At 37.6% G+C, this 12,709-nt stretch overlaps 2 protein-coding genes across 2 annotated transcripts; one reads left to right on the plus strand and one right to left on the minus strand.

The window, feature by feature from the left end:
* Positions 1 to 1,008: 1,008 nt before the first annotated feature.
* Positions 1,009 to 2,544, minus strand: LOC101742610 (cytochrome b-c1 complex subunit 1, mitochondrial). The gene has a single exon (XM_021352278.3). It carries the CDS (start codon positions 2,465 to 2,467, stop codon positions 1,067 to 1,069), a length of 1,401 nt encoding a protein of 466 aa, XP_021207953.1. The 5' UTR covers positions 2,468 to 2,544; the 3' UTR covers positions 1,009 to 1,066.
* A 4,134-nt stretch (positions 2,545 to 6,678) lies between these two features.
* Positions 6,679 to 8,658, plus strand: LOC101742756 (cytochrome b-c1 complex subunit 1, mitochondrial). Its single transcript, XM_038014315.2, has one exon. It carries the CDS (start codon positions 6,768 to 6,770, stop codon positions 8,160 to 8,162), a length of 1,395 nt encoding a protein of 464 aa, XP_037870243.1. The 5' UTR covers positions 6,679 to 6,767; the 3' UTR covers positions 8,163 to 8,658.
* Positions 8,659 to 12,709: the final 4,051 nt, after the last annotated feature.

Raw genomic sequence — 12,709 nt, forward strand, 5'->3', positions numbered from 1 at the left:
TATGAAAATTATGGGGACCAAAATCGTACTAGAGAGTATAGCATGTCACACGAAATGCGTTATGCCCCTGATTGGCTCCTGATTGCGTGATGCGTGCGCGCGCCAATCAGGAGCCAACGCGCGGCCGCGTTATCGCAGGTGACGCCGGGCTGCTGCGCCGGCAGTCCGCCACAAAGCCTCGTATTGATCGCGCGTTTCTCTCATTATTGTATTTTCATATATTTGTTAGTCGTTTGTTTTGTGTCTCGTTAATTTGTTAATAATCTGTAGTGTATCGTGTTGTCGTAATATAGAACTATTTCTCGTATTGTTTCGTTTAATTTACCGACATCGTTTTGCTTGTGGCCGGACGCCGTTCGGGTTCGATTCCTGAACGTATCAACTGTTAGTGGGTTGATACCCGAATATAACCCGCTACAAATCATTTATTAATAAAGCTTATTAAATATAAACAATTCCTTCTATCAGTGAATGGACAACTTATATATTAATTGTAAAAGTGAATTATATAGACTTACTTAATTACCGCATCCACGTGTTCCGCAACTCCCGGATCATTCTCACTAGAATACGTAGCTTCCATATTTTACTGTATTCAACTGACACAAATTTATATTTATATCCAGTAAACTCCAGTCGTGCGTCGGAGCGGACACACACACATTTTTTATTAGCAGTTTATATAAGATTTTTTTTCCCAATATTAGTGCTCCCAAGTCAATAATAATTAGAGAAAAAAGCGCTGGTTCGAACAAATTAAGATCACATTGGACTCCCAACATCAATGTCACTATCCAATACGCAGAGGACAGGAAGGAGGGAAATTGTCCGAATTAAAATGATAGGTACTAGAAGGTCACGACCCTCAATACTGAGGAACACGATGCAAGGAGGAGGAGGAAATATATTATAAATAACATTGCAAATTATTATACGGTTAATCGTAATATGTGTGCTGAAAATAATGAATTCTTTGGAGAATAAAGCGAAGCATAATAAAACAATCTGTATCGTAACAGCAAACATAAATACAGTAATTCAAATGGCAACATTAAAACATACAAATTTATATTCTCAACCAATACATTCCAGCTCTTATCTTGGTATAGTCCGGGAGACCTTCCGTGGGACCTACTGCCGCTACTGCCGGGCACTTGTCATAAATATACTTATTACACACTCGTCGAATGTCTTGTGCGAAGACGCTGTCGATAGCACAGATTCTCTCGTGTAGCGGTGGTCTTCTTCCGTTGTACAGAACCCATCTGCCTATTTCGTGACATGTACCAGCGCAACTTTCAGTCTTCGACAACACTTTAGTTTTCAATTCCCGTTTAGCTCTCTCTACTTCTGCATCAGTTATCGTATGGCACATATTCATCCACTCTCCTTGAATTGATAGTACCATGTCTTCGAGCTCCACACTCGGCCCCATGAATTGCACCCCCCAAAGGCTCGTATCCTTATAAGTAATGTTAACTGCTTTATATGAGTCGCAGAATTTATCCGTAGAGGCCTCTCGTGCTATTCTAACTGCATGGTTAATACCTCCAGGCTGGGACTTGTCCCACCCACTAATGATGCTTGCTGCCACTTCCATTACAATTTGGTCTTTATGGCAAAAAGATGGTCCTTCTATTACCATTACACAGTTGGCGACTGGTAAGGAATCATTTCTAAACCTAATCTCAGAACCCGTATATCGAGCAACACCTATATCGACACATTTTAGGGGCGTTAGCTTATTCAAGTAATTGTTTGCCAGAAAGACCATTTGATCATGTTTGACTCCTCCAACAGCAACGAGAACGGTCCGCGCTGGATCGAATCGTTTCGCTAGGTACCTAGAGATCGTCATGTCAGTGAAGTTATACAAATTACAGCTCGGTCCCATTACGGTTTGCGCGAGCGGCGTACCCTGAAATGCTGTGGAATGCAAGTAATCGTAAAGTACAGTGTTCGAATTTTTGTCTTGTTCGATCATTTCCGCGTAAACAATCTTTCTCTGAAGTTCGATGTCAGCCGTCGCAAAGTTGTTATTATATATGCAGTCCGTTAAAATTTCCACAACACGCGGAAGGTCGTAAGAAAGACAATCTGCGTAATACGCCACCATTTCTCTAGTAGTGAAGCATTTGAAGATGGCGCCAGAAGATGAAATCTGATCTTCGAGTAAAGTTTTTGTTCGACATTTTGTACCTTTAAACGCTAGATGTTCGAAAAAGTGGCCCACCCCATTTTCAAAGTTGTCCTCATACCTAGAACCAGCGTCTATAAACAGTCCAACGCAAGTATTGTAACTTTCCCTTTCTTCAGTGGCAATTGTCAAACCATTATCCAGCCTAGAATACTGAGTATCAGGAATATTCTTAAGGAAATCTATAAAAGGAATCGGATATGGACGATTCCGTACAGGAGTGACGACTGGGCGCCAAATTTGTGTGAATCTAATAGAAGCCTTCAGCATTATTATTAAAAAACTATTTAGGTACCAAATTGCTACTATTTGTCATCGTTGGACATTATGAAATATAGCGTCATTGATTGACAGTTGTCATTCTTTAGTATAGGTATAATTTAAAACTTTTTCATAACCAGTTTGCAAATACAAAGCATCGGGGATTTGGGAGTTATTGATTGTAACCCGTTTTTTTCATTCTTTTTTCGGCTCCTTCAGATAACGTTATTGCCAGCGTTTTTTGGTCAGCTAATGTACGAGGAACTCGATCCTCTTTAGTTGGACTTTAGATTGGATACATTTAAAAAAAAAACGCAATGTCAGTGGCGTATGTTAATCTGTTCTGTATGCTAATCTCTCAAATATATTAAGTGTATAATCTATGTGCTAATCTATAAGTTATTTTTAACAAGAACAAATTGATGAGTTACTAGGCACGTGTTTATATTAAAATTCTGTGATGCTGTTCGCTATTGTACAAATAAAGAATCACAATAAGTCATAAACAAAACAGCAAACGCAGCAGTGTTTAAATTCGAAATTAATAATAGCTAGGCATATCCGATTATTGTTTTCCGATGACTGGTACCTGTAGGATATTAAGTTGCTAAGTGATATTAAGTTACTATGGTCCGGCATGTTTCTGGAGGGAAGCGGTCGTGTATACAACTTTGAAAAGTAGGAGAGTGATCAGTCGCCTGACCGTTCTTTGAAATGGTGATCCACCTCAAGCACCGGTCGTCGTTCTCGTCGAACCCGTCGCTTGCGTCGAAGGGCTCGACGAGTAAATTAGCCCACAGATACAGCCCACTGAGTTTCTTGCCGGATCTTCTCAGTAGGTCGCGTTTCCGATCCGGTGGTAGATTCTGCGAAGCACGGCTCTTGCTGTGGTTCGTGTTAGCAACGTCGTCAGGTTTGAGCCCCGTGAACTCACCTACTAGTTAAGGTTATGCAGAAATAGTCTCTCAAGGCTATCAGCTTAGGTAGGAAAAAAAAGGTGATCAAGTGATCCAAATCCTCGTTTGCTTTAGAAGACAATAAAAGTACCTACCTGTTATTGCAATTAAGAGTCAGGCTGTGTGCCTATCCAGTGATAATATCTATGGACTCCTTACGACTTACAGCTTTGTGAGCCTGGAGTTTCTATGACCATATTAACAACAAAAAAATGTTACTTGGTCTAAGAAACATAACGATTGCAACTGGAACTAAGTTGATCGACAAATACAACACAAAATGGTAGAAGGAAAGTAGTATAGTTTAATCGTGTTTTAAGGCAATGCCATTATTTTTCGATATAATAGCACAGGTTTTTACAGGCACTCTATTTTTTTATTATCAAGTGTATACTTTATATATTGTATACATAATATTGTAAATTAAATATACTTTTTTAAATATTCGCAGAGAGCCGAATTAAAATTGACCTTAGCAAAAATACGTCGAACCAAAAATTTTGTTTAAATAGCTCATCCTTTTCCAACGCACTGGAAAGGAAATACAAATATAGAAACCAAGTTTGTATCATAACAGATCTATCGGCAGCGTTGTAAAGCCAACAAGTAATGTCTGACCTATCGAAATTTCGTTATCTGTTCTTTACGTAACTTTTGACGCCAGACAGTGCCCTGAACTTATGTAAATTGTAAACCTTTTCTGGCAAAGAAAAATAAAGAGGCATTTGCAAGTAAGATTAGATCGGATTGAGAGCCCTCGGCGGACCGTCGATCTCTGTGCAATGTTAAAACAATGCTTTTCAGGTAAAATGTCCTCTCTTGTAATTTAACTGGGTTGAGTGAAAAATAGCTTTATCTTGTAGGTTTTACAAAGGGTTCTGAAAACGTAAAGAGGGCTCAAAAGCCTTTGGCACGACCTAGTGGTTTCAGTAATGTATTATTCAGACGGAAAACATGGTTGGGTACCGGGAATGTGTTACCTTTTCTGTTTGTTCTGATCGATCCGAACAGGACTACTTTAGCTCGTAAATCAACCGGCAAAGGATATTTCGAAATGAGAATTATAGTATAATATATATTAAACCATAGTGTGAATGAGGATAATTTATGTCACATGTTACAATCAAAACTACATTTTTAGAAGTTACTAGGCGTACTCGCCCACTTCGCTGTGCATTTAAAATTAACATTATTATTTATTGTCATTATTATTAGCGAGTCCAACACTCATATAAATATTAGCCTATCCATTAAGTACATGTATTTTCTACATGGATACCAAGCTTCAAGTCAAGATTTATATATTAGTATAGATTACGTGTGAGGTGGTAACAGTCATAGATGATATTTATTTTCTGAAATACCCGAATAGCGGTAGCGAAATTTACAAAATAAATATGCAAATTTATATTTTCCGAATAACGACATTTGGATCATCAGTGCACGAAAAAATACACTAACTCGGCGGAACATTTTACCTTTGTCGTCTTATCCAAACATGCCATAGATATTGAATATAAAAATATTAACCTTGGCTATTACTCCAATTGCAAAACATATACTTAGTCTGGCCATAAGTACTGTTACAAAGGAAAATAAAAAAATCTATGGCAAATAACATTTATTACTTTTACAGTATGTTAGTTTAATACATAAATATAAAACAATTTAAAGTATAAAAAGCTTATTCGAAGTGGTCTCCATTGGCTGCAATACAGTCCTTTAAACGTTGAGGCTAGTTATCAATAGAAGCACGCACTCTTTCCATGGGTAAAATTTTCACGGCCAATCATACGGATTGTTTTAGGGACTCCAAATTATCATGGCGTTTAGAGCAAGCCGTACTCTCTAAAACTGAGCATAAATTATAATCCAGCGGATTAAGATCGGGACTAGACGATGGCCAGTCTTCAGCTCTGATGAAGTCCGAAACGTTCGTTTCCAACCAAGACTGCGCAGACCGAGCTTTATGACCTGGCGCCGAGTCTTGCTGGAAGGACCATTCTTGATTATTGAACATGGTGTTGTTAAGGGGCTTCATTACCTTCTCAAGAATGGTATCTTGATACTCTTGTGCCGATGTTTTGATACCTTTTTCACAAAAGTATTGCTCAGTCACTCCTTCATAGCTAATACCCCACCAAACCATCACTGAAGTCGGATAGTGCCCACGTTGCACTCTGTCGACTAATTGGGAAGCTTCCTTAGAGCTTTGAGCATAAATACGGTCATTTTGTTTGTTAAAATGTTGCTCAATTGTAAAAAATTTCTCACCCGTAAACAAAAATTTTCTATGACTTCCCTTTGCGTACCGCTTCAGTAGTTGTTTCGATTTTACCACCCTGTTCTCTTTTAAATTATCAGTTAAGAAATGACCAGTACGTCTCTTATAGGCTGCAAGTCCTAAATCATCTTTTAAAATACGCGACATGGTTCTAGGTGCTATCCTCATCTCCCGAGATAAAACCTTTGCTTTCGGACAGGATTTCTTTGAATTCTTTCCCTTACTGCTTTGACCACCTTTTTCGTACGAACACTGTGTGGACGGTCAGATCTTTTTCTGTCACAAACAGAGGAGGTCTCATTGCACCTATTAATAACCCGGTACACAAACATTTTACTAATACCAAGCGTATGGAGAGTTTTAAAAATTGCATTTGGCTCCATACCTACTTTGTGTAATACAATCACAGCGATTCGGTTCTCTTTATTACCTCACTCCATTTTAATATCGCAAAATATTGTACAATATATTGGCGCCAATATGAGAAAACTCAATGAGCAATCATATAAAAATGACAGATTCCAAATTCAAATATAATATTTTGTTTATTTTTAATAGTAACAGTATTTATGGCCAGACTAAGTACATATAAATCACGTCGAAACGTCCTCTTAACACAAGCAATCTTGAACAATCAATTCAACGCGGTAATCGGGAATAGTGATTAATTTCTATTAGCAAGCAATGTATCTGTGAATCGTGCCGATAAACGCTCTTAACTTAGGTGGTCGCTACTTCAATTGCAATGCTAACAGACGCTATTTAGATTAATTTCAGTGGACATTTCAACGTTCGAAATACAATATGCAAGTAAGTTATCTTGTGATATAATAATATGTAATATGAAATAAATGGGAACTGAATTGAAATATATTGGGAATCCTTTTGTTTTTATCCATCATATACAAGGTAAACTTAATCAGAATGTTTCAGAGACTACCTCAAACTTTTTAGATATAATACAGTTTGTCAATATTGAATTTTGACAATTTCTATTGTTATTTAAAATGCTTTCCCAATTAAAATACAATAAATAGTTAATATTTTAATACATCTATCTAGCTTCGAGATGTTTCGTAAAACGTTCAAAAGTTTTTTTCCAAAATGGATAAGGTTAAATAGGAAACGCTCTGCTGGAGTCTGTCATCCTGTTGATCCAAATGATCCTGGTACCAAGATCAGTCTCCTACCGAATGGAGTGCGGATTGCAACTGAACAGACGCAATCACCACTTGCTTGCGTTTCTCTGTTCATCGAAGCAGGCCCGCGTTTTGAAACTCCGGAAAACAACGGTGCTAGCCATTTTCTAGAACACATGGCATTCTGCGGTTTTAAGTCAATGAACCAATGTGAAATAGAACATAATCTTTTGCAAATGGGCGCGAAGATAAACGCAGAAACAACTAAAGAGATACAAAGATTTGTGGCGATTTGTCCATCAGAAAATGCGCACGAGATGGTCGCTTTTCTTTGTCGCATTATAACTGACCTTGACCTAAATGACTCTTCAATAGAGACCGAAAAGCACAACATGTGTTACGAACTAGTGGACTCCGATAATGATCCTAAAGCTGTTATGTTCGAATATTTGCATCAAACTGCTTTTCAAGGAACCCCGCTGGCTCAAAGTGTCATAGGCCCATCGAAGAATATTCAAAACTTTGACAGTCAACTTCTGTCATCCTTTATGACCGATCATTACCAGCCTTATAAAGTTTGCTTTGCTACATCTGGAAACGTGGACCACAAAGAAGTCGTACGCATCGCAGAAACGATGTGCGGAAAAATGGTTGGAGATCCAACGAAGCAGTTTGGAAGAGGCCCTTGCCGATTTACTGGGTCCCAGATTATGTACCGTGACGATTCTATGCCATGCGCTCACGTTGCCATTGGGTTCGAAGTCCCGGGATATGGCCATGAAGATTACTTAAAGCTGTTGGTAATGGGGTGTATGATGGGAGCCTGGGATAAAAGTCAAGGAGGAGGTAACAGTAACGTACCAGTACTGGCCTGCGCTGCTGCCTCTGGTCTTTGCGAGAGCTACGAGCCGTTTTATTTTCCATACGGCGATATCGGCTTATGGGGTGTGTACTATGTGGGACAGCCACTAGTTTTAGAAGATATGTTAAACAACATTCAGGACTACTGGATGAAGATGTGCGTTAGTGTTCATTATACAGATTTAGAAAGGGCGAAAAACTTGGCCAAACTAAAGGTAGCGAAGATGTTTGATGGAACCGTGAATTCCTCGTATGATATTGGAATGCAGTTGATGTATTTTTGTGGAAGGAAACCGTTAATTAGTCAATATGAATTGTTGTCTAATATAAAGCCAGACTCGATCAGAGAAGCTGCTGATAAATATTTGTACGACAGGTGTCCGGCGGTAGCCTGTGTGGGGCCCACGGAGGGCATGCCCGACTACACGAAAATCAGAGCAGGACAATATTGGTTGAGATACTGAAATAAAATAACGTACCGAATACCAATTATACCAACTGTTCCTGTGAACTTGCAAAAAGGAACTTAGACTTAGTGCGCGGCTTGTTAAATTACTCAATAAGCCTTGCATATGCAAGTAAATAACAATTGCTTCTTAGCAAAACCACTGCGAGAACACTAAAGCGACGTCTCTCTAAAATTCTCAAAATGCCGTCTTCTCTGGTATACGTGTATTTTTTATTGGTGTATTTTATTTTAACCACACAACTTCAAAAGTTCAACTTCAAAAATTTCTCAGTTTTCTCAGTTTTAAAAGAGAAATTTAAGCAAAACAGCTTATTGGTTTTCGGTTAATGCTAAAAAACATGACAATGTACTGTTGAACAATAAAATAGTTACTTTTTAAAGTATACTTTGGGCATTCAGTAATTACTATTATACTTATTATGTCAAACAAAGTGTTTTTTAGTTTTATCAGCAGTAGTTATTAAAAAAAATAAACCTTTTAAAATCACAAACTGTGTACGTGGTTCACACGCAGCAAAATTTATTTCGAATTCAAAAGCGTGTTTGACGCAAAAATGATGAAAGTTTCATTTACAAAACCACATGTTTGCGGCTAACACTCGTTCCGGTGTTTTTGTTAATAATTCGTTGCAACTTAAGACCTTATGGAGAGGCTTTTTGGGACGAAATTCGCAAACATACTACAATAGCACTTTAGAGGTAAAGATTTAAAATTAAAATAAATAATTACATATCATCTCGAATAACACTTAACTTTTTTATTATTTTTATTTTTATTATATGTTTCCTAGATGAGTGGATGAGCTCACAAATCACCTGGTGTTAAGTGGTTACCGGAGCCCATAGACATCTACAACGTAAATGCCGCCACCTACCTTGAGTTGTAAGGTGCCAGTTGTTATAGTACAACGGCTGCCCCACCTTTCAACCCGAAACGCATTACTGATTCACGGTAGAAATAGACAGGGTGGTGCTGCCTACCTGGTCGGATTCATAAGAGGTCCTACCACCAGTAAATATTTAAAGATAACAAGTTAATTAATACTCATATAGAGGCTGAAGACTTGATCATGAGTGCGTGCTATTGTGGCGGGAGTGATAGTTTGGGAGGTTTAATGACGGAAGAAAAGATCTTCCACCGAGCGGGTGATATTGCTCGGTAGACCGACGGTCCGAATGTTGTTGTTCGGAACTTGTATATATGCAAGCTTATCTTGAAAATATCGTAAAACATTTTTGAAATGTATCTAAGAGCAATTTAAGTACCCTCTATTTCTCCTTAATGTTTTTTGTTTACACGCTCCTCATTTTTTTTTTGTAATATAATCCATCTCTCTCGCAAGCAGTGCATAATTGGATGTAAAATTTCATTCAAAATGTCAACAATGTTCATTTTATTTACCATATATTTTTTAATACGTTTATAATATATATTTATACTATTCCCATTAAAGTATATATCACGCACAACGAAATATAGGCTGAATCATTATCTAATCTTTTGTTCAGAGCAACCGACTAACAGGTCCCGCGGAATTAAACGGATTTCGCTTTGATAAATTAGTTTAACCGAATTGATACCTCGATTTATATGTCTACAAGCCCGGAAGCCATCCAAGTTATCCGGAGATTAAACGGTATCGCAGTGGCTGGATATTGTTAGCGGGATCACGGGAGCAACTGGTACAAAACCATGATTTATAATCAGAAATTCAGTTTGTTGTATTCGGTGGTTCAACGAAATTTATGCCAATTGGCTCACTTTGGCTTTGTTAAGCACTGGCTCTATTGCTCCCGTTTTTCCAAAACCAATATCAAGTATATTCGTGAGTAGTTAAGATTAAGATTCGAAGTCGTCGTGGCCTAACGGATAAGACGTCCGGTGCATTCGTGTTGAAGCGATGCACCGGTGTTCGAATCCCGCAGGCGGGTACCAATTTTTCTAATGAAATACGTACTCAACAAATGTTCACGATTGACTTCCACAGTGAAGGAATAACATCGTGTAATAAAAATGAAATCCGCAAAATTATAATTTGCGTAATTACTGGTGGTAGGACCTGTTGTGAGTCCGCACGGGTAGGTACCACCGCCCCGCCTATTTCTGCCGTGAAGCAGTAATGCGTTTCGGTTTGAAGGGTGGGGCAGCCGTTGTGACTATACTGAGACCTTAGAACTGTATCTCAAGGTGTGTGGCGCATTTGCGTTGTGGATGTCTGTGGGCTCCAGTAACCACTTAACATCAGGTGGGCTGTGAGCTCGTCCACGCATCTAGGTAGGAAAAAAAAGGTACGAGTATGTCTTTAAGCAGATAAAATAATTAAGTTGATAACCTGTGAATCAGTGCCGCTAACAACGCGATTATCAATGAATATTTAGGAGATAAGGTTTAACGCTACCAAACTTCGTTTAATGAATAAAGTTTAAAGTATATCTAGTTTCGCGCTGGCTTTGTTTCATAGTCTAGTGTACTCCTGTTAATTAATGTATTCTACACGGCGCTACATATAAATATTAGTAAATTCTAAATCTTCACTAAAGTAGAAACGTACCCAGAGCAAAGAGGCTTAATGTGTTTTATTTGATATATTGTCTTCCGTTTGTGAGACTATGTGAGCCAAATATAACTTACCTGCTCACTTAGATCTTTAATCTTCACTTTTTAAGAGTAATCTGGTGCGCAATGAATGAACCAGATGATGAAAACAATTTATAAAATAAAATACATTACGTTTCTGAAAATTTAATAAGCCGATCTCACTTCCGGCATTAGTTAATTACTTTAACAGAATTGTTTGAGCCCCAGAATCACTGGAATCAATTGTCGATTCTGATTACGATATACACAAATGGACAAAGGAACTAAGGCTGGACGTATGTATACGCTCGGACTATGAAAATTATTTAATTTATACGTTTGGTATCTCGATTAAGGTGTGTACCTGCCTGCTCAACAATTAGCCTAACATCTATCTATATATATAAAAATGAATTGCTGTTCGTTACTCTCGCAAAACTCGAGAACGGTTGGACAGATTTGGTTAATTTTGGTCTTGAATTATTTGTGGAAGTTTTATATATAGATTGAGGCACTACGAAGTCTGCGGGGTCAGCTAGTCATCTTATAAATTCGATTGTTAACAGGCAATCTCCATAAGGAAGTATATGAGGTAATGCGTTTTCAATCTACATAATTCTAAACATCTAGAAGTATCTGTCACTGACTAGATGAACTCAGGCAAAATCTAAAAATCGCACGAACTATAATTTTAACAAAACCTTGTAATGCAAGTTCTGAACAAGAGAATTAGGACGTCGGTCTACTGAACGTGAGAGTTCGCGCTGGAATACCATTGCAATAGTCTTCAACTATGAACAAGTGGAAGTCGTACATTAATAAACACGTATTATTGTGCGCCAAGCCTTAACGATTACTAGCTTTCAAATATTCAGCGACTAAAACAGAACTAGCGACTGAGTTTACTATCAGGAACGTTCATTAGGGTAATTTCAGGACTGCGATAAGGTTTCAGAGGTTTCGGTGGTACTTAATTGAAGATGAACGTACAATGCTCAAGGAACAAATTGATTTCCGATTGAACCTTCATTCCATTACATACATCTATTACATAATATTATGGATATGACGTGACCAGGGTTTGCTTCTTTAAGTCTTTCGATAGTATAGCAAGAATGTTAATTATATTGTATAACGACTGCTTCATCTTTCCAACGGGCGTGATTGCTTCGGGTAAGAAATTAATAGAGGATAGTGGTGCCTTCTCGTTTGGGATTGCAACACTTCTTATCTTACCAGTCATTTTCAATTTTACTTTTGTTAGACATATTGTTTCTAAATGCAGACATTGGTATTCTCGACATGTCTATGGCCTCTTCATTCCACTGTCTGATATCACGGCTTTGTGCTTTATTCTACGTATGAATAAACAATGTGAAAAAAATTGGCGACGCAAAACATTCAATTACTGCTTGATAATTCACTGCTTAATTTGGTAATTTAACTTTTATTCGCCTTCTATTTCTATAGCAAATAACATTGTCTAGGTGACTGACTGCTAGTTAAAATTATTCTAATAGAATATGGTATAAATCTAATAGAGGTTACAGTGAGTAGATAGATATACGTTTCACAGTTGCCTAAAATACGAAGTCTGGATGAGAGAATGTAAAGAGATTTTCGTATCGAAGCACGACAAACAAGACTGTCAACATTCATTAGTGGAGAGATAATAAGTAGCAATATGTATATTTACAACATTAAAACAAGATATCAAATTAAGGCTACGTACGTCCAGGCGTTTTCTTTGCTTATTATCAGCAGTTTTCTTACGATAGCTGAATCTAAGCTTCATAATTTGGCTATCTGCCAAACAGAAAACAAAACAAATAAAAATCAAGATGTTGTATTTTGCTCTAAGACAAAAGATATTTGTCGGAAGCAATCTAATGCACTTATTTTTTTATAGTATTTAAGTGTGTACTAGGCTTTGCTATAACTATATCTAAATATATGGTATACAA

Source organism: Bombyx mori, chromosome 1 (assembly GCF_030269925.1).
Source record: "Bombyx mori chromosome 1, ASM3026992v2".
Lineage (NCBI taxonomy): Eukaryota > Metazoa > Arthropoda > Insecta > Lepidoptera > Bombycidae > Bombyx > Bombyx mori.

What these genes read in the sequence shown, in the direction of transcription:
- LOC101742756 (XM_038014315.2), top strand. Translation starts at nt 6,768, where the DNA reads ATGTTTCGTAAAACGTTCAAAAGTTTTTTTCCAAAATGGATAAGGTTA.
- LOC101742610 (XM_021352278.3), bottom strand. Translation starts at nt 2,467, where the DNA reads ATGCTGAAGGCTTCTATTAGATTCACACAAATTTGGCGCCCAGTCGTC.